The following is a 23,294-nucleotide window of genomic DNA, read 5'->3' as shown; positions in this document are numbered from 1 at the left end:
GATCGCTTCTTTTTATAGATTTTTAGAACTGGAAGGGACCTTAAATTTAATGTGACCCAACCCTATAACTCAATATATGAGAAAACAGGGACCCAAAGCCTACGGGGCCTTCTTCGAGATGACTCTGCTCAGAGTGGGACCTGTACCCAGAAGTGTTCTGTGTTTTTTCCTCTGCACAATGCCAACTTCCTAAGGTCAATGGCCAATTTCACCATTATCAGCTGAGAGCTTTAACTGCAAATATTTATTAGCAGCATGGGCATGCTAGTAACTATAAATGATCACGGTAGGGATACTTACGATTGAAAAAAAAAATGATATTGAACTTTCTGGAAAGAATTACTTATGCTCAATGTATATTTTTTGGCAAATTAGGATACTTCTGTATCAAAAATGTTCATGGTGAAATGCATCTGAATTAACAGTTATAATATTTGAAGAGCATTTCTCACTTTCATGCAACTTGAATATATTTACCCGGATTCTAGATGTTTTTTAAAAAACACTTTAAAGCTGATGACAGCATGGTGATATTAATGCCCAAAGAGGAGCTTTTCTGAGCCCTTAAACCAGAATCTAGAAGTGAAATATTTTTCTAAGCTAAACTACAGATTTGATGGTAGAAGCACTTAGCAAAGGTGGAAGAGGCATTTCTGCTGACGTATATTTTCTCCGTAACTCCACGGTGCGTTCTTAGTTCTCGTCGACACCCTGCTGCCTGCTCTTTTTTTTGGTTTAGCCTGTTAACATATTTTGTTGTCGATTTGCCATCATTAGCAAGGATTGATTCAGGGCCCCTTACAAAAGAGAACATAATAATACCATAACAATAAGGCTCTTTTTTATTAACCCCATCTAGAAAAATTATACTCATCTTTCAAGCCTCAGCCGAGTTTATGACTGACTCAGAAGGATTCCTTCTCAGATTAGTCAGCAGTGATTGCTCCATCTGCTGCATCCTAAGAGATGGAGAACTCTTTGGGTCACGAATAGCATATAGGTCGGCATAACATTTTGAGATCGGCGGAACCTGTTTTTGCTGTTACCTGTTTTGCTGAAATACTCAGTGGAGAAAATAAAAGAAATTTTGCTAATGTTACATAGCTTGAGTTTTAAGATGGGGATGGTTGACAGTCTGGAAATTTCCAGCAACTAGCTGATATTGGATGAAATTTGGGGCTAAAAAGACTTCAAAACTAGATTTCCTAAAAATGTTCCTGATACACAAACAAGGTAAAGGTTACTTTCCCAGAAGTTGACAGAAAAATGAAATTATAACGGAAAAGGAAAAGGGTTGTATTAGAGGAAAGTAGCATGTATTAAATGCTACTATGTGCCAGGAATTATTTTAAATACTTTACGTCATTTTATTAATTCATACAACCACACTGTGAAAGAGATTGGCTTGGTCAGAGTAGCTAGTGAGCTGGTGCTTATGCAGACTGCTGGCCAACAATTCTCCTCGAATGTATGTTGTTTGTCTTATCCAATGCCCCACACTGCCTGAATGAAGATGCAAAATAGACTATTTTCCCAGAGAACCAACTAATATGGACAATATGGGAACTCTTGGAGTAAAAGGCAAGGCCAGCTAAAACTGCGTCTTAGTTTGTTCAGGCTGCTGTAACAAAATGCCATTGACTGAGTGGCTTGTAAACAGCAGTAATTAATTTCTCAAAGTTCTGGAGGTTCAGAAGTCTGAGATCAAGGAGCTGACAGATTCAGTGTCCGGTGAAAGCCTGCGTCTTGATTCATAGCCATCTTCTTGCTGTGTCCTCCCGTAGTAGAAGGCATGAGGGATCTTTCTGGAGTCTCTATTTTAAGGGCAATAACCCTATTTATGAGAGCTCTATCCTCATGATCTAATCACTTGCAAGTTGCCGCAACACAAGCCGGTCAGCTGGTTAGAGAAAAAAAAGTTGGGAGAATTTTACAAGCTGAAAAGCTTAGTATTGATAAAAATAGTATCAAGTTTTTGCTATTGCTTTATAATCCCAACACTATTATTAAGCTAGCGTAAGCATAAAAATAAATTAAAATTTAATTCTAATAGTAAATATAAAGTTTGGGAATCAAGATCATTATATGAAGTACCCAGTAAGACTGTACTATAAGGTATACAGCTTTATTTGATGTGATAATAACTCCAAAAGGCCTCACATTTTTATATGAAATATTGGTTTAGGATAAATGGACATAGAACAAATTTTAGAAGTCTAAGGCTAATACCGTAAGGGCCTGTAGTAGGTTACAAAATCCATCTTTCAGACTTGGGAAAGAACTTTAGTTAAAAGCATCCCAATAAAGTTTTTCTCTGGGCTCTTCAAAATCAAAAGAGAGAGAGAGAAAGAGAATGGAAGGAAGACGGGAAGAAAAAGAAAAGGCTATGTCATCCCTTAGCAAAAGCGTTGGGTACATTTGATAAAGACTTAGAAATGGGGAAATTTTTTATCATTTGGACACGAATTAACTTTTTAGGGGAATTTCCATCACCCATTATATTTTCTTCCTTGCTACGACCCTCTGTCATTTCGTGATCCTCTGCCATTTGTTTAAACCGTGTAGAACCGTACAGGATGTGCATCCAGCAGCTGAGAGCTTGCTTAGCCCACCGTACTGTGCAGTCAGCTCGTGTGGGCTCTACACGCCCCACAGACCCAGTGGCGTGAAGTGAAGAGTTGCCGCTTGTAGGCTCGCCCAGAGCTAGAGCCAGTCTGGTCACATATGCAGGGTCAGGGGATCACCAGGTGCCCTAAGACACCTGTGTGTCTTCAGTGTGGCTGACCCGGCACCGAGGCCCAGCAGGAACACTGAACTCCAGCCCTCCCTCCGGATCTCTCTGGTCCTGTGATTTCAGGATCGCATTAGTTTCTTAGGGCTGCTGTACGAATGAGCACAAACTCGATGTCTTACAGCAACAGAAACTGATTCCCTCACAGATCTGAGAACAGAAATCTAAAATCTGAGAATGGAAATCTGAAATCAAGGCACTTCCTTCCGAGCCTCTAGGAAAGAATCTTTTCTTGCTGCTTCCAGGTGATGGTCTCCAAAGTTCCTTCGCTTATGACTGCATAACTCCGGTCTCCACCTCATCTTTACATGGCCATTTCCATGTCTCAAACCTCCCCTGGCCTTTATCTTATATGAACATCCATCATTGGATTTAGAGTCCACCCACATAATTCAGGATGATCTCATTTCAAGATTCTTAACTTACATCGTCAAAGATCTTTTTTTACAAATAAGGATACATTTAGGCTCCAGGGATTAATATATAGCCATGACTTTTTTGGACACTCTGTTCAACCCACTGTAAAGTTCTTGTTTCAGTTATCATTAATTATGCCTGGATCCTGATTCTTCTACCTTCAGCATCTGGAGGATACTTCTGGAGCCTGATCATGGATACCACCTATCCCCATCCCAAGTTTTTCCCCCACTACAAACTCCACCCCCATGCTCCACACATCCTGTAAGACGCTTAAGCGTAGGCAAAGCAATAGCCCTGCAAGGCCTTTGGATGCAGAGGGTCCGGATTCAAACACAGATTTCACCATTTCCTTCCATATTTCCAACATTCATTGATTCATTCATTTATTCATAAATATTTATACCTTCTCATTGCCAGGTACTATCCTAAGCATTAGGGATAGAACATTATAGGAACAGGCAAAGTCTGTCTTCCTGGAGGTTATGTTTGAGGATGGGGGAGACAGGCAATAGCACATCATATAAATGCCAGGTACTGACAAGCGCTCTGAAGAACAGTAAAGCAAGGTAAGGGCACAGAGAGTCGTGACCGGGTGGGGAGATGTAGTTCTAGATGAGGTTGCCAGGAAAGACTTCTCCTAGGAGGTAATGTTCGAGCAAAGCATCAGACTTAATCACGAGAATATCCGAGGAAGGGCCTTTCTGGAAGAGAGAATAGCAATAATGCATGGGAGCAAGAAGGACCGTAGAGAGTTTGGTGTGTTTGAAAAGAAGCATGAAGACCAGTTTTTACACTTCTGCTCATAGCAGCGTATTTGCAACAGCCTGAAGGTAGAAGCAATCCAAGAGTCCTTAGGCAGGTGAATGAATAAGCAAAATGTGGCATATACATACAATGGCATATTATTCAGCCTTAAAAAAAAAAGAAAGAAAATCCTGTCGTGTTACAAGGAAATTGTGCTAAGTAAAATAAGCCAGTCACAAAAATACAAATACTATATGTTTTCACTTATTTGAAATACCTAGACAGTCAAATTCATAGACACAGATAATAGTACGATGGTTGCCAGGGGCTGAGGGAGAGAGAATGAGAAGTTAATGTTTCATGGGTATAGAGTTTCAGTTTTATAAGATGAAAGAGAGTTTTGAAGATTAATTGCACAACAACGTGAGCGTAATAAACACTACTAAACCGTACCCTGAAAAATGGTCTCAAGATAGTAAATTTTATAAAACGTGTCTTTTAGCACAATTCAAGATACATTTTTTAGAAGACTGGTCATCAAACCTCTGTAAGTCTCAGTTACTGGGATGGGGCTGCTTTTTTCTTCTGATTGCATGAGTGCCTCCGATGATAAGCCAGATTAGGAAACACCCCTTGACTCCTACTCCCCCAGAGAGAGATTAGCCTTCCACGTGACTTAAAAAAAGTATGAGTTCTTGCCCTCTTGGAAAAAAGTCATCCAGTTTACATCCAAAGCTCTGAGCATATTATCAAGCAACTAACCAATCAACTAACTACAAGTAACTCCCTAAATCAGCAGTTTTGTGAATCCTGAAGTACAGCAGGTCTCAGAGTCTTGGTGGCCCGGGAGGAGCTGTCATTGAAGAATTGAAAATAAGAATCTCTGCCCAGAACTGTCATAAAAAGGTCTGAGGTTAAGCTGACCATCCAAGAGAGCTTTCCTGTCAGCTTTGCAGATATTTTGAGAAGAAATTTACTCCTGCCCCCACTTTCGACCCATCCCTATTTAAAAATAAGTTTTATTATTTAAGCATGGTGAAGCCAACAGATCATGAGATGTTTGCCATTGCCCTGTCACATGGGGCCAAGTGGGAGAGCACCAAGGTTGGTCAGGAGGCAGAGGAAGAGGAGGGAAATGGAGGCAAGAGACTTCACTGTGGTTTCTCTGTGAAGAAACAGGCAAGGTAAGGTCAGCAGGCCTAAGGTTGGCTGGCTCGAACCATGTCCGCAGGCTCTGGGGTGTAGGGCTTTCTCTAGCTGTCTGATGCCTGGCCCTGGGCGATGAGAGCAGATGGGTAGTGGCCTGCAGGGTGAGCCCCTGACAAATGAGGCAGTTGGGGTATAAGCTCTGGATTGGCTGGTTTGTCTTTAAAAATGTCACCAGCTGGTGAGTTGTCTCAAGGTATTGGGTACCCCTGGGAGGGGCAGTCCCTCCAGGGTCAGCCAGACCCCAGGTGTCAAAACATCAGTATACAGAAAATAAAAGACATGGTTGACACCCCCTTCGCCCTGACATACTCAGTCAGCCAGGATGAGAAACAGTCCTTCTGCCAATCCTAAAATCAGTGCTGCCTTGTATGGAGGAAAACATCTCCTGACATATCATATCCCTTCCTCTCTGGCATGGCATTTTCCACTGCCTCTATATTTAACATAATAATAATGATTATGGTTTTGGAAACGGAGGTATGATTCAACTCTAACATTTCAAATGATGTCACTTCCGTGAGCACTGGCAGGAGTTACAAGCAAGGCTCTGCTTTTAAAGTTTGTTTCTCAAACAACAGATTTTTTTCTACCATTCCCTTAATGAACTGACTTTAACTAATGTCAACATAAATGTTAATATAAGATAGTTCAGAAAACGTGTCCTTCTGCCTCTTCTCTAAAGGTGAACTTGGCATCATCTGTCATCTGTCGCCTTGGGCTCGGGCATCTGATAACACTGGTTAGTTTATGTCATAGATGGATGAAATAGTCCTGGGAAAAATGAAACTTAATCACAGTCCTTTCTCTTTTCTCCTCTGGTTGGGAAATAAAGTGACAGTGTGTTAAAGTTACTCCAAAGGATTCTTGAAACATACTCTAGAAGCTTGAGAAGAGCTACAGGCAATGCCTCTTACATGTCTTCATGATTTACAATGTCAGATGTGAAATCACTGTGCAATGGCTTTTCATTATCTTCTTTTACTCAGAATGGCGCAAGACACACTTCTTTTTGGATTTTAGTTTTAAAGTTGAAGTTCGAAGCCACTGATATTTATTTATTAACTTTTGCAGTGAATACTAACCTGGTAATAATCATCTTGTTCTTCTACTTCTGATTTTTTATTTTATCTTAAAAGCAGAGAATGGTCGGGAAATAAGTTCGGTATACATACTCCATCCGTTGTTTAGATCTGAATTTAAAATAGTGTGCCAAAGAATTTCTTCACTCTGTTCACTTTTAAAGAATACTTTAATTCTATGGACAATAATGTAACTAAAATACACAAATCTGCATTGTTTAGATAGCCACACTGACAGCTTCCCAGCTCTTGGAGGATGTCTGCAGCTCATGTTTGATCATCGATCCGCCATTACGCACTGGTGTTCCTAAACCCATTTTCCCACAAAGCATGGTCTCTATTCAGTTTAACATCACACTGGAGGCTGACAGTTAAGTAATATATCTCCAAAGGCCAAAGCCAAATAAAAGAAATCCAAGACATATATTTACATACCCTTGCCTGAGAAGCGTTTTACTGAATCGGTACACGGGAAAAAAATCTAAGCATTTTCACTCTTAATAGAGAAATAAATCTTCATTAATCCCTTGCCTAGAAGCTAAAAAACAAAAACCAAAACAAAACCCAGAACCATTTTACACTGTTTCCTACTCAAACTAGAGCTCCAGCTCTCTCCTTTCCTGTTCTATCAACTTGATAAGAAAAGGGATCTATGCTTTGTTTTCTTCTTTTCCTGTTAAATATATAGACTACTGTAACCTAGCTTCTGGATCAGGAAATGCACAAAAGAGGAAATACACTGATAGACTTGTCGATGCAAGATAAAACATGTCATTAAGGTTTGCACATGAATACTCTAGTGCTGTTCTCCTAACCATCTGTTGCTCTGGCCTGCCCAGAATCCATTCCTGCATCTGGTAATATCACTCTGATTTTTTTAGCCACCTCTGATAGTACCCTCTCTTGAAACTGAGAGATAGACAATGAGATCCTGGTCTTGCCAATGGAAGTACAGCTTCTCTTGGGCTCTAGTGATTGGTTTAAGAGAAGTCATATGACTCGGGCCTGGCAATGGAAGTACAGCTTCTCTTGGGCTCTAGTGATTGGTTCGGGCTAGCCGATCAGAAGTGATGCAGGAATGTTGCTGGAACTTTTGAAAAATTCTTTCCTATTAAGGTTGGCAAACTGTGAAATATAAGCTTAGAGATGCTGGTGGCCAATATGCTATCATTAAGAGAGAGCTGATCTGAGAAAGGGGCAAAAACAGAAAGCAAAGTCAAGAGATGAAATTTCCGATGACATCATGTTAAGTGCAAGGGCTGGTCCTGCCCATGAGCTGCACCTAAGACATTTAATAGCTTCAATACATCCTTTTTGCTTTGTGTTAGTTGTTAAAACCACACAGACTTTGATTTATATCACTTATACTCACATAACTGAAATAATATAGATATCTATATTATATAATCTATGTAATAAATATATAAAGGTGCCAGGCAAGCGAGGCATTCTGGTGAGATTATTAATTGCTATCATGTTTTTTGGAAAAAAGGTTTTTTGATCTTATAAAAAGCATGTAAAACTTTTATAACTAAAAACAAAAAAGCGAAAAATAAAAGCAATTCGAGGGCCAAATGTCCTTTTTACTTCTCATTCTACTTACAATCACTGAATCATTTGACAATTCCCTCTATTTTCTTGACTTCCATCACCATCTAATTTCTTGAATCTCCCCTCAACCATTTCAAATGCTTCTGCTGGATTTCATTAACAGCACCTTTTCTTTTTAAATTTTAAGGTCCCATAATTTTATCCCCAGCTCTCTAGTTCTCTAACTCCTTGTGCTCTTTGTAGGTGGCCTGATTATTCACATGTATTTCCTAGACTTCCAGTCCTCATCTTTAACTTGAAATCTAGGCAGATTTTTCCACTGGACTAATGGTTACCTCCATCTGGTGGTCCTCAAATTCAACACGCTCCAAAGTGCATATATTTTTATTTGTCCCTAATCTACAACTCATCTTCATTATGGGGGTCAACTGTACAAGCTAAAAACTTCAGTGACATCCTCGATTATTTCCTTTAATTTACTTTCCCACATCCTAAGGCATAATAAATCTCATTTATTTATCTCCTAAATATTTCTCAAAATTCTCCCTTCTCTGTTCTCTCTGATACTGTTTCGTTAAGAATTCCATCACTTCTCATTTAGACCGATGATCCTCAAACCCAAGTGTGCAAAACGAGCCACCTGAAAATCTTATCAAAAATGAAATCCCAGAGCTTAATCCTTGAAGAGGAGCTCAGTTTGAGAATCTCATCCTGAAAACCTGTTTCAGCTATTGCAACAGCCTTCTAACTGCACTGTTGCAAATGTAAAATGTAACTATTTTGATCATATCATTTGTTTCACAGCTCGAAAACTTCCAAAGGTTTGCCACTGCCCACAGGATAAACTTCAAACCCCTTAACATGGCATATCATGCTTTCGAATGGCAGCTAACCCCTCCAATTCCATTTCTCTATTCCCCAAATAAGCCATTTGTCTGAAGAAAATAGGTCTTTCCTCCAGTTCTCAGTATAACCACATAAAACCAATATTTTATTATCTAGTGAATATTGTAGAGTGCTTCTAGGTGCCAGGCTCAGTGCTAAATTCTTCCCTACATTACCTCATTTAATTCATGTTACAGCCCTATGAAGTAAGTGGTAATTATTATTGCAGTTTTACAGCTCAGAGACTCAGGGTCAGAGGAGTGACTTGTCCATAGTCACACAAATATTAAGTGATGGAGTGGAACTGCATATGAGCTCCACAAGGGCTCCTGAAGGGTGGGCAAGGAGCTCAGTCCCGACGCCGAGCCTCCCATATAGTGAATCCTCTCAACTTGTGCAGTTGTCTTTTTGAATGAACGAATGCTATGCAGGGCAAAGAAAAAAAAAAAGAAAGAAATCATCAAGTTTATTAGCCTCTATCTCAAACTGTGATTTCATTTTCAGGGAGATATTTTCCTTACTAATAAAGCTACCTTTAAAACTACCATTCCAGGAGCATTTACAACTCATTTTATATTTTTAATCGAAACTTCTATTATGATAACTGTAGGTTCACAGGCGGTTGTGAGAAATTTTTGAGAGAAATCTCATGTATGCTTTGTTCAGTTTCCCTGCAAAAAACAAAACAAAAACAAAAAACAACAAAAAAAACAATGGTACCGTTTCACAATCAGGATGTCGACAATCCTGGCAAGAGAGAACTTTCCATCACCGCAAAGATCACTCCTGCTGCCCTTTCGTAACCACAGCTGCTTCCTTCCTGTCCATTTCTAATTTGTTCTCCATTTCTAGAATTTTGCCCTTTGAAGGAAGCTACATAAATGGAATAATACACTAGTACGAAACCTCTTATAGCTGGCTTTTTTCAGAGTTCTTTATATGTTCTAATTTGTCAATTATGTAATTTGCAACCATTTTCTCCCAGTCTATAACTTCTTCTCACTGGCTTTAAAATAGAAAAAGTTTTAAATTTTTGATAAGATCTCATTTGTCAACTTGTCCTGTTATGGATCATGCTTTCTGTGTCAAGACTAAAAATCTCTTATCTAGCCCTAGATCCTGAAGATTTTCTTTTATATTTTTTCTTAAAGTTTCATAATTTTATGTTTTATGTTTAAGTCCATGACCCATTTTGAGTTCATTTTTATGAGATGTAATGTTGAGTTCCAGGGTTACTTTCATGCCTATGGCGTCCAGTCATCCCAGTTCTATTGTGAAAAGTCTATTCTTCCTCCATTGAACTGCTTTTGCAACTTTGTCAAAAAATGTGAACTTACAATTAACTCCAAATAAAAGTTTAATTAAGAAAACCTGTTAGGTGATGGCAATGTTTCGGAACTAGACAGAGATGATGGTTCCACAACACTGTGAAGGTACTAAGTGCCAGAGAATCGTATACGTTAAAATGGTTGCTTTTATGTTAAGTGAATTTCAATTTTAATTAAAAGAGTGAAATGAGTCGTACCCTAGCTAACCTTCCAACCAATGTTTTACCCAATTTTATACAAATTTAAATAAAATTTTCAAAACCCGTGTCTAAAAACCTCTTTTATATCATCGCCCAGCCGATTCTCTGCTTTGAGTTTGGTTCTAGTTTTCATGTCCCTCATGGCTAGTCAGTTAACGTCTTAACATCTAACTTCTGAAAGGAAGCATTTTTAACAGTGAGTCGACATGTGGACAGTCAGGAATTTTTAGTAGACCTCATATTGCCTGGCCATCAATCCCTGCATGTCCTCGGTCATTCTTTGACCATCATTTATATTCTCACTTGTCTTCATCCTTCTGAACTAAAGTGCCCTCAACAGAACACTCTATTATATCATGGTGTGATCACTGCCTTTTTCTCTGAGTACACAGCCCGGGAATAATGTATTGCATCACTTTTTTGGCAAGGAGTTCACAGGTCTCTCCTAAATAAAAGCAACATAGTGAGTCAAGGGCAGAGAGTCTAAGGACTCTATGACTTGCTGAATTTCTAGACAGCCCTGTACTAAAACTTCTTCCCATGTATCCACATTAATTAATAGCAAAGGGGTCCATGTTTAGATCTGGAAAATTCCTGATTATGTGGCATCTTGGAGAGGACCCTGGGGATTCATATTATCAAGACCCAGGTTTAAAACAAAATAAGCGTGCTGTTTATATTACTGCAGTCAGGTTATGTTCAAATAGCTGACCAATGTCAGTCCAGAAAACCCCACACTTAACATGTTTTTAAATACTTTTTGTAAAAAAGAAATTTATTCTTTTACCTACAAGTCATCTAACTCAAGACACCATGGACATGGCCATAGAATTACAAATTTAGTCCAGAATACATGGCAAACTGGAGCCAAGTTTTGACATAATAAAGTGTTCTCACTACAACATATCACCATATCACAGGGAAAGGAGAGGAGACATCTGCATTTCTCTGCAGATTAAGCTCTTCCCCACATCTAATATTCTGCACATAGATGAATGATGAGAGAAGAAAAGTTACAATATAACACCCTGCTTTTAATTCTAATTCACTGTTACTGTTCATTTATGTCACTATCTGTCATTTCTTAATGGCACCTCCATCAGTTAGTCTGTGCCATCTCTTATTAATGCATTTTCCTTTTTTCCATTTATGTTATCATGAAATTTCTAGAATAGTTTTCCCATAGTGTGCTTCGTTGAATATTCGTGTTCCAAGGAAATATTAACAAATCTTCTATGAAACATGTCCTATCTTCTACTAAGTTTGGGAAACACGGCATACCACCTCTGTCCTCCAAAGTCATGCTTTTTATACATTCATCAAAATGCTTGAGAAATCTTATAGTAAAGAAACCTGTTTAATTCTGTGTTTCTCAAACTTATTTGGACCACAAAATACTTTGTGTACGTGTCTCACCTAATAGCATCTCTGTAACACCAGTGTCTGGGATGCTGTTATAAAATAAGTAGCCTATGTGTGATGATTTCATTTTCTTATTATTGTATTAAATTCACAATCTCAGAGTATACCAGCAATCTCCAGAGAGTCAAATCTAGTTATTGATTTTTATTTTCTTCAGCAGTTATTACTTTTGACTTTTCTGAGGTAGCTTACACAATCAAAAACACACATTTTCGAACTCCTCACTGGGGTTTCATAATTCTTTTGTCATTGTTACGAAGTAGGCATCTCATCTTTCTTATGCAAACAATGTCCAGACTTCTTAGCCTGGCATTCAGAGACCTGCACCATACAGACCCAAGTTCCCTTTTGATCTGTCTCTTTCTAATCATATCCACAAATCTTAATCCTTTATCCAGACGGATACATTCACTATCCCACCAAAACATCTGGGGTATTTGCATCTCAGTGCACATATTCATGCTGTTCTTCTTAACAAGGTTGACTTGCCTTTCTTCTGTTGCTTAATCTTACGAATCCTGAAAGCTGACCTAGCCTTCTCTCATCTTTTTTTTTTTTTTTGATATTTTTTTCATCAATGTTTTTGCCACGTAGACTATAAACTCCACATGGAGAATAGCCATATATGTGTTTCTAATTGCTAAATATCCAGCTTAGCTTGGTACCTGATGAGTAATTCCTAGATGTCCAATAAAGAGATGCTGGATTAAATCTAAATTCTTTGAATTTCTGTAGTACATGTATCTCATTGCCTTACCTCTCATTCCGTATTAGTGTGAATTATCTTAATAGGTACCATTTCGGTTTGTGTGCTGCGTTCATAATCTGCATATATCAAGTTCTTCAACTGCAGAGTTTGGAAATTATATGCATTGATAACACCCTTAGCAACTAGGACAGGGGCTTATACATAATAGATGCTGAATAAATTTTGCTAGATTGGCTGGTTAATTCTGCGCAAGTCCCTTATCTCCCATGAAGCTTTCCTATGCTGTGGTGCATATTAAGCTTTTCCCCCCTGATCTCTTCCTAGCAGTTACTGTCTTTACAACTCACCTTGGCTCATATTTATAGATTCGCTTCATACATGTATCAGTTTTCTTCTATCGAGCCTGTGAATTCTTAAAGGGTAAAAATCTGGTTTTCATCAAGTTTTGTCTCCTAAACAGGTGAGAACATATCAGGAATCAGTTAAATTTAAGTAGAAAGAAGTTGACATGGTCACACTACATTTTACTTTATTAACATTTATGATACAATGTTACTATTCTAGTCTTTTATGCCAACAAAAATAAATGATATAAAATACATAATACATTTTGATCATTTGAATCATACACAAAATACTGAGTGATTGAACCTATGTTACATGTATATTTTACAAAGAAAAGAACAGACTACTATAATAACATATTCAGATAAAATTTGTCATATTTTGGATGTTATACAATGTTAAACAGATATATTCAAAAGAATTACTATTTATAGAACCAACTTGATGTTTTACTATTTAAAATAATGAATACTATGTAAATGAATACTTATAAAAAATTTTAAAGCAAAAGCTATGTTCTACTCATTTACTTTGTAGTTACAAAAATATATATTCATCTGAAACTCTAATAAATTTGCTTGAGGCATTAGATATTCAAATTTAAATGCATGTTTTCTAAAGTGTTTTATCAACTTAGTGTTCTTGACTTCATACGGAATACATATCTCCATGGGATTAGAATAGGTTTGTGTTACAAATAATGTTATTTCAAGTAAAAGACACAGGTGATCATTAACACAGAAAAGAAACTGAAGGTTTCCAGACCCAACACATCCAACACACAAGTGAGGCCCACTGGCTATGCCTTGTGCAAAGCGAATTCTCAAACACATCTGTTGAATACATACGCAAGTGGATGGCATCTATTCAGTTATTTGCACCGAAAATTAACTATCCAAAGCTTTCTATTTCTAGCAGAAATGCCATTTAAAAACTCAACACTTTTATTATTAATCAGCTGCTTCTTCCGGATAGCAAAACCAGGTAAACTGACTCCAGACTGACTAGCAAACTAATGTCAGTGAGCATAAGATGCCTCACCAGGTGTGCTGACCGTGTATTTAGAGAGTTCCAATGTCGACAGAACAGACATTCAATATATTGAACAACTCCATGTATCGTATTTTCATACAAAAGGAGACATAAGAATCTAAGTAATTTCTACAATGTGTTATCATAAAAACAAAAGTAGTAACTATAAATGTTTATAACATCTTAGTTGACTGTAGGTGTCTCTTCTCAGAGAGAAGCAAGGTGTCCTGAGTGAAGCAGGCCATGTGTCTATGTAATAGCCGGAGGACGCACAGGCCATTCGTGAGTCTTCCATGATGCACGCACAACGTGAATGCTGAGATCACTGTTAAAGGCAGAGCTTCGAAGCAGTAAAAACTTTCTAAAACCAAAGTCTAACTAATAACACTTACGGAATTGCAGCACCTACAAAGATTTTAGGCACTATATATTAAAGGAATCAGCCTTGGCCCAAACTCCTCTTGTAACTTTTCCTTACCTCTTCTGCTTCATGCAGAGTGAAATTTTCTAAAGCTCATCACTAAAACTTAGAAAATTTGATAGAGTACAGAATATTTTTCTTAATCAAAGTTTACATCATCCCAAACCATTTGAAACGCTTTTGTCTTTATATTTAAGCAAGACAACTAGTAATTCACTCAGAAATTTGGTTAATATATTTACATGTTAATGAAATAACTATTACAGGCTTGGAGAGAGTAATTAAACTATAATTTAGTATAATAATTCACTTAAAAATAAGCCTTTAAAAATTAAACGTAATTTCCAAAATTTCAGAAACAATTTAGTCATATACTAAAGGTTAGTTTCAATAATAGTAAATATCACAAATGAAGAAAATGTAAAAATGACCTTAGAAGTAAAATATAAAGTAAAATGACTTAAAGTAAGGTTATTTATTTTAAATTTCAATATCATGTGATTTTCAAAAATACAAGTGACTAAAAATAGCCCCCGTAATCTGAATTAAATCATGCTATATAGGAAAAGACCTACATGAACTAATAGAAGAATACTTTAGTATTTTAAGCACAAATATATTATTTTCAAATACATGGAGGAAATAACTCTCAACTGAATGCTTCTAAGCCAATAAATATTATTTCTCCTATATCATGTATGTGCTCAAGGGTTGAAAATAATTTGTTTCCTTAAATTAGTTAGTATGCTCCCTGGGAGTTTTTTACCCATTTATTTTCTTAGGTTTTACAGTTAGTGCCAAGCTTAATTTCATTTCATTCTCAATTTAACTAATACAAAATTTAAATTAATAGTCAGAATCAATATCATTACAATATCTTACACAGTTGACCCTTGAACAACAAGGGGACTAGGGGCATGGACATTCCCCTCACTCCCCGAACAGTCGAAAATCTGCATATAACTTTTAATTCCCCCCAAAACTTAACTACTAATAGCCTACTGTTGACTGGAAGCCTTAGCAAGAACAGAGACAGTCAATTAACATATTTTGTATGTTACATGTATTATGTACTGTATTCCTACAATAAAGCAAGCTAGAGAAAAGAAAATGTTATTAAGAAAATCATAAGAAAGATAAAATACATTTAGAGTACTGTATTTACCAAAAAAACCCCACAAAAACCAAAAAGCAAAACACATACACACACACACATATAAGTAGACCCACATAGTTCAAACCTGCATTGTTCAAGGGTTAACTACATATTATAGCATCAAAAGCAATGAATTTTAAGTTGAACATTGTTGCTGCAAGAAGTATGTCCAGTGAATTCAAGTCACTGGAAAAATATGATTTAAAGAGAGAGAAAATAGTATGAGACTTCTAAGATTGGGATATTGGTTCATAAAATAAAGCTCAAATTCTAAAGTCAATATTACATATCCAATATAAGGAAAACTAGTACAGAAATCCATTTCTCTCTCTCTCTCTTTCTTCTCTCTCTCTCTTGTTAAATAGTAATGGAAATAGATACAAAATTCTAGTCTCTTAAAATTGCTGATACCTCTAACATTATATTAAATTTTGTAATATTTAATGTTAGAAAACTTTGTAAGACATAATGAAATATTCAAGGTGTATTGACTGTGAGTCACTAGTTAACAAGTACTTTTAATCAGGTGCCATGTTAAGAACCAAAATTTCTACGCTCGATCCTTCTTCTCTTTTAGGTGGAGAGAGGCAGATGTCCACACTCAGAACTTAAAAGAATTGTTAGCAGCCTTTAGCAATGTTTAAAGGTCCACTGGTTGTAGAGGAGTATGTGAGCATTTAGGTAAAACTAATCTAAAAACTCAAAGCCAGTTAAATGTCCAATGTCACATGGAGGTATATCATAGTTTTGAACAATTGTCTCTATTTATTCATTAGACTTTTTTTTTTTTTTACTGTTATTACTGTTTTGGAATCATAGTGGAATTTTATATGATATACTATTCCAGACTTTCAAAATATATCTAAAACTGTTATTTTCAATTATGAAGAATATATTTTTTCAGACTGCAAAAGCACTGGGTTACCTCAAAATGTGTACTTAGACTGGTAAAATATCCAGGAAATCCTAAGCTTTTCATATAGTAAAAGCACTTTACATATTTCCATTCACTTTTTTCCTCAATATAAAATGTATAATTTAATGGCAAATTTACTAACAAAAAATTGGTAATATTATAATTCTTATGGTAATAAGGAGAAGCAGCATAACACATTAAGAAGGCAGACTTCCTGCATAGAGAGTAGATCCTTAAAATATGCTAATTTATAAATACCACAATGGCAGATAATTTCCCCCAGGAATCACAGCAAAGTGCGACTGAAATGTTTAAGTGATCTGCTTCATGCCTCTAAGAGATGCCACTTCCAGGATGGTGATTAGAAAATAAGAATGACAATATGAAAAGTACTGGCTAATTAATCAGTTTTGCTCATTCATTAGCCTCATGTAGAGCATCATCAAATTTTCATCACAGGAAAATCACAATTTACTAATATCATGGATCTTTAGGATCACTCGCTGATACCAAGAATGGCCAATCCCTGAAAGCTAAGGATATGCTTAATACAGATACTTATTTTAAGGTTATATCATCATTAAATTCAAACTGTTCAACTTTTTCTTTGAAAACGTCGATGTTGGTTTCTTTATTTTTCATTATAGATATGGACTTATCTCAAAATTCTTAAAAGTTTCTGTGCCAAATAACAATAATTATTACCTTGACCAGTATACAATAAATATCTCATACATCTGTAAACACAGTATTTTCGTTATTAATACACAACTGCTAGTGATGAAGGTCTTTAATGATAGTTTGAAAACCATGAACAAATTTATAAATTAAAATATAAAGTATATACTTTAGTTATGAGAAGCGTGTCACATACTGTTGGTCTAAGTCCTTATCATTATCATAATCACAATACAGGCATTTTAATTGTTTTGAAAATTATGGATTTAAAATCAATATTGCTGTATTCACTATGCTAAAAAATGTTATTTTATCGAAGTCAAAATGATAAACATTACATATCCTTTAATATACGAAAATAGAATACACCTTGTGCTTCCATAAATTATCAAGGTCTCTAATAGTCCTTTTAAAGTTCAACAAATAAAGCTTTATTTTCATATCTTATACATATATATACCTTGATAGAAAAATACTCAGCATGGTGTATTCTCTTAAGAGTCTGGCATCTCATATGAAAGTCTTAATAAAATTAAGCATTTTAGGTATCTAAGTTAAAGGTCGAGTTTTTAAACAGGCTTGTTTTTCCCACCTTCAGCCTGGTCTTCCTTCCCGCACCTCCCCAATCCCTGCCTCAACCCACCCCTGGCCACGGCTGTCACGGCACCAGCACGCATGGCCCAAGGAAGCTATGCCCATTTCAGAAACCCACAACAGCACTGGCTGCTGGAGCCGTCCAGGAGCAGAAGGGACACCTGAGAGCAGCTGAAGAAGGTCTTGCTGGAGGCCTCCATCACTCTCTACTGAGAAACACGTCCTTAGAAAGAGTGAGCATACTCTTCACCTTACATGCAAAAACTTTCTGTGATGCGGGGGGACTGAGGACTGACGACACCCAGGCTACGCTGTCTGTGACATTTCTGTATGATTTAGAAAACGTGGCCGTATTTCTTCAGTGACAGACTTCTTCAAATGGAAATATCCATTATTACATGTTCCCATTTGGAGAAGATGAAAACAAACAAAATAATTTTAATAAATGGGAGAGAAAGAACGATGGTTCATTTTTTTTTCTTCTGCTATTTTTTTCTGTAACTTCCGGGGATGAATTTTACTCTAAAAATGAAGAGTTCATGTCAACACAGAGAGATCAGTGTGTGAAACTGAGTTGTTTGAATGACTGTCTATCCATTTCTAGCAGAAATATCTAAGCACAAGCTGAACATGAGTTATTTACACCACAGTGAAAGATTTAGAGAAAAAATTCATTTCTTTATCTTGAGTGGAGAGTGTTTAGCCAGCCTGTCCTTTGTCCAGTCCAGTGTTCAGAAGCTTCTGCTCGCCTGGGTTCCTTGGGGTTCTCTTTATTCTTCTCCAGCTGGGGGAGGCGGCTCGCACAGCTTGTACAGCCTAGAAGAGGCACGAGAAGGTGTGAGAGTGGCCTGGCGTACGGACATTACTTGAGGTGTTTTCATTGATATAACATATACATTGACAATAATTTCTTGGTTCGGGAATTATGATCATATTCCCTATTTCACTAAAAATCACATATGAATTAGCAAACTCCAAATTTTCGGTCCTATTATTTAGAAAACACCATCTCTTTGCACAGCTAGGTGACTACTGATTAAGCGATGCTGCATTTTTAATACCAGCTGCTTCTGTTCCAGTGCTTTCGATCCCACTATTCACCTTGCTGGTAGCAAAATTGATTCTCCAAATGCCACGAGATAATATTATCATAATTACCATCATGTCTATCATGCTTGCCTGGTAGCAAGATAAGCATCTGTCTCATGAGAGTCTACTGATTTTCTGATCAGTTTCATGAATTTGCTTCATTATGCACCATCCTGGAGGTGCAAGCAGTTGGTTATAGACAGGCTGGTGTGGCACACTCCTGAGTCTTGAATATCACAGGCACGATTAGCTCATGTTTCTTAAGGAACATATGCCCAGCTTTGCTCATCCCTTTCACCTGTCAATAGAATCAGGTGGAGATTCAAGTGTGCGTAGGAATCCATTTGAACTGGTAGAGATGCCGGGAGCTGGGAAGATACACCCTCTCTGCATCCCTGGTATATTTGTTTGAGACCATACAGCATCAAGGCAAAGTTCAGGGGACCAAACTAAGATCACTCAAGTTCTAGCACTCCTCGTTCTCCTGAATGGTTGAATCCTAACCCCAGGAACAAAGCAAAGGGGAACATGGCCTCAGTAATGACCACACAGTGCATACCCATTATTTAGGGCACAGCCAAAGAGAATTAGCTGGCCTGAGGCGGCCAGATGTTGGACTCTACCCGCAGTCCTCAGTTGTGCCCTTGGCCATATTGGTTCCCCTTCAGAGCTTAGTCTAATGATATAAAACTATAAGGTGCAGATTTCAACTGTGCTCATTTTTAAAAGCATTCCAAACCCAGGGGTAGCTGCGGTGATCCACAACCTTTTATAGATTAAATTGAACACAGTTTAAATGAGTTATTGACAATCTTAGCAGATTAAAAATTTCCTTTTCCTTCAACCTTTAATCCCATGTTAATTCTAAATCAAAGAGGGAAGAATGGGAAAGACTGAATATTGAGTTAGCATCCTAGTTAACAAAATGAACTTCCCTAGTCTGGAAACTCATAGAAGAAGTTATTGCCTTGGAAGTTTGCAAAAACGTATTTCAAGTCTGGAAGGTAGTTAATGCTTTCCATGTCATCTCCAGGGAAGAAAATGAATACAGAAATAAGGACATCTCACATCAGAAAAGCTAATTTCATCCTTCTGGGAGAAGAGAATACATTAAAATCAGCCGATACACTTCAAAGCTGCTTTTCCAGCTAAAGGATATGGTGTTGCCTCAAATTGCATTCCTGGGGCTGAAATAATAGAATGATGGGAAAGCTCTTCTCTTCTTTAATTTCTACCCTCTCGTTTCTCAGACATTGCTGCCTAGTGAGTGAAAAGGCACTGTGGCCTTTATTCCGGCACAACAGGGATCATAGGCTGGGTGGAGGTGTCAGACCCCATGAGATCTGAGCCAAGCATCACATTGCCTTATCTTGCACGGCACGTTCCCACGGAATGTAACTAATGCTGCCGGGTACACAAGTCTTTGAAATGTCTGCCTTGCAAACTGGTGAAAAAGGCTACTCCCTGTGATCACCTCATGACATAATAGCTCTGGGTATTGCCGAGCTGGGCAGATTCAGCTTCTGCGAGGCTTCTTGGAAGAAAGTCAGGATTATTTGAGCTCAGACACATTAGTAATGGATATTGAGGGGTTTGGGGAATTTAGAACAAGCAGATGAAGTTTGGAAGTAAAACATAGGTAAGAGCTGGACTTCTACCCTGCACTGAGGCGTTTGGTTTTTGGCAGCTAAACTGTTAGGTAATGAGAGGCCTTTGTTTGCCCAGCATTTGGGGGCCTTTGCTTTTCTCATTCCATTCACGCACGCCGGAGGCCCTGCACAAAGAGAGGTTTGTTCCTGGCTCTGCATTCTTCTTTGCCTGTTTAGGTTCAGGCAGCCATCTTGGAGCCAGCATTTCCAGGCCCAAGCTCAATCTGCGGAGAGTGGAGCTTTCAGACTGCAGTCTACAGTCATGCCCTTCATCTTTTCTACATGGCCAAATAAAAGTTGTATTAAAGAAGACCACAAAGCAAATGCCTCTTTCAAGGCTAAAGTGCCCAAAATACTTTGTCTGTCTCAGAGGATAAATAACCTGTCTAAATCAGATCACATAGCAGGAGAGGAGACTCAAAACCATCTTTTCACTCTTAAACACTATAGTATGCTGCCTCTCAACCACACAAGCAAAATCAAGCTTTCATTACATGATAGTTTCTAGATTTTGTAATATAATAGAAAATAAGACCACTGTATGATTACTTCTGAAATGTAATATTTGATTCTTGGTGAAGATATGTTTATTCTGAAGAGCCAATGTATAAAAGTTAGAAGGAGGAATAACCTCATTTTTACTGTCCACAAGGCATCTCCACATGGAGATGTGTCTCGTCGATCCTTAGTCTCAAGAGTACCAAGCTGAGTTCACCTTTTCCTTATGTAGCAGCCACTCCTCATCTACAGGGGACACATTCCAAGACCCCCAGTGGATGCCCGAAACCGTGGATAGTACCAAACCGTATATGTACTGTTTTTTCCTATATATACAGACCTTTTCCCTCAAAGGAAGCATAATATAGCTTCTGTTTGGCATATCTGAATTTCCGGCATCACTACTCTTGAACTTAGGGGCCGTTATTAAGTAAAATTAGGGTGACTGTGACATGATGACAGTCAATTTGATAACCGAGAAGGCTACTAAGTGACCAACAGGCTGGGAGCATCTACAATATGGAGATGCTGGTTGGAGGGAGGAGTCACATCCCAGGACGGGGCGAAACGGCATGAGATTTCATCACACTACTCAGAATGGCACACAATTGAAAACTTTAGCATTGTTTATTTTTCAAATTTTCCATTTAATATTTTTGGGCTACAGTTGACCACAGGCAACTGAAACTGGGGACTATGAATAAGCGGGGACTACTGCACACACTCTTTTTCCTGCATCTACCATCTCAGTGACTAGAACCATTCGCCCTTTGTCATCCAAGCCAAAGATTGGTGGTCATCGTAGAATCTTCCTTTTCCCTAACCTCCTTCATTCAGTTAGTGTCCAAAGACTATTATCTCTTTTAAATGTCTCTCTCATTCATCCTCTTTTCTTCATACTCAATGCTATAATAATCTTTCAAGCTCCTGCCTTCAGTCTTAGCTGCCCTCAGATGGATTTTCCTAATATTATCAGAGATAAATTTGAAAATTTAAATATTCTAGACAGGTAGATTGTTTATTAGCGCCTCCCTATTGTTTCCAAATTAAAATAAAAATGTTTCAGTATCTCCTACAAGTCTCTTCCTGACCCAGCCCCTGCCTATGTCCCCAAGCTCACTTTGCATCATTCATAAATCACATTCGACCAGTAGTCACAGAGATTCAGGTGTAGTTCTCAGAATGTGATGTGTTTTCCATGCATTGGTGACATTGCATCAGCTCTGTAGGACATCTAATACTACACGGACTGGACCAAGGACATTCTGCAACCTCCTCTCTCCATCCGCAGACTGAGTTATGTGCCGCTTCTCTGTGTTCCCGTGGTGATCTGTGCCTATTGCTGTCACAGCTGTTATATACTGTATACTGTTTTCATTTTATTCAGTGGTCACTCTACTGAGTACCTCAGTGACTGGAGGAAGAGACTGCATCTTTATCTCTCGTTTTTAACAAAGTGCCTGACACCTACAAACACACAGGCAGAAAGTCAATATGCTGAGTGAATTTTAAACTATGAAAGACAGTGGATGGTTCTAAGAAAACTATGAAGAGATTGGTTGGGGCTTTGAATAAAATATTATCTCGGGCAGAGATAACAATCTTTATCTCCATGAAGTTATCTGTAGAACTATGACTCCGACTTGCCTATGGATGGTCTTAAGAGCCACATGTGTCCTTCAGTTTGATGTCTTGGGCAGGAGTCCTGGTTCCGAGCTGGGAGGGATCCCAGCCCCTACAGTCATCGGCACTCTCATATTCTACTTGTTCTTATCGTTCTGTTTCACTCACCTCATCTTTTCAAACGAAAGCTCCTTGAGGGCCAGAACTATTTCTACTTCCTGTTTACATGCTCTGTGGGGCACAGCAGAGTGCTCTGTAATTCTTATATTCGCAATAAATATTTGTAGAGTGAATGAAAGAATAAATAAAATAAAACTTTAAAATTACTCTCGGTTTCTCTCTCAGGGCTATTATTCCTTTGCAAAAAAAAAAAAATATCAACTTTCCAGCTGGCACATTTTATTATATTTCATTTCAAGTGTTTTAAAACATAACCCAATAAAGAAAAGAGGGAGTTCCTCCATTTCTTTTCTTGTTTTCAGCTTGTGTATTGGGTTATTGATCAAGGTGCTGCAGGCTTATCCTGGGCCACTGTTTACTATTTTTTATAAGCTCTAACTAAGAGGACCTTGCTGTGCCATTATCGTGTTTTCTTATCGAAATTTTAACACTTCATTTGGTCTATTATCCAAATATATCATGGTCTGCTCAAGGTGCTAGAGAGCAAACATCCTGTGAAATGATTCTTTAGCAATAAAATGTCTTAGCTTTTAATCTAATCAACTGTGAAAGATAACATCAACAAGATCTGGGGGATTAAATAGGGTTAGGAGTCAGCACTAAAAGTAAATGCAATTACAACAGGAGTGCTCCATTCATTTCCGGGAGGAAAATATGTTTTGTCTTTTAAAAGTACTTTCACTGACCACACAGTTTTTCAGAATGAAATATGACTTCGTAAATTCTGCAGCCGTCATTGTCTCTCTGGTAACTGCTTTGTACATAAGGAAAGAGT

At 37.7% G+C, this 23,294-nt stretch overlaps 1 protein-coding gene across 1 annotated transcript in view; it reads right to left on the bottom strand.

Moving 5' to 3' along the window:
• Positions 1–18,250: 18,250 nt before the first annotated feature.
• Positions 18,251–23,294, bottom strand: part of PREX2 (phosphatidylinositol-3,4,5-trisphosphate dependent Rac exchange factor 2) — a 182,301-nt gene continuing 177,257 nt past the window's right edge. The window contains exon 41 of the mRNA XM_015598604.1: positions 18,251–18,296. Within this exon, the coding sequence (XP_015454090.1) occupies positions 18,251–18,296 (46 nt within the window). The remainder of the gene's footprint in view (positions 18,297–23,294) is intronic.

This window comes from Pteropus alecto, unplaced genomic scaffold (assembly GCF_000325575.1).
Source record: "Pteropus alecto unplaced genomic scaffold, ASM32557v1 scaffold87, whole genome shotgun sequence".
NCBI classification, from domain to species: Eukaryota; Metazoa; Chordata; class Mammalia; order Chiroptera; family Pteropodidae; genus Pteropus; species Pteropus alecto.
Note: the sequence above shows the minus strand (reverse complement) of the source record. Positions and strands in the feature narration are given on the sequence as shown.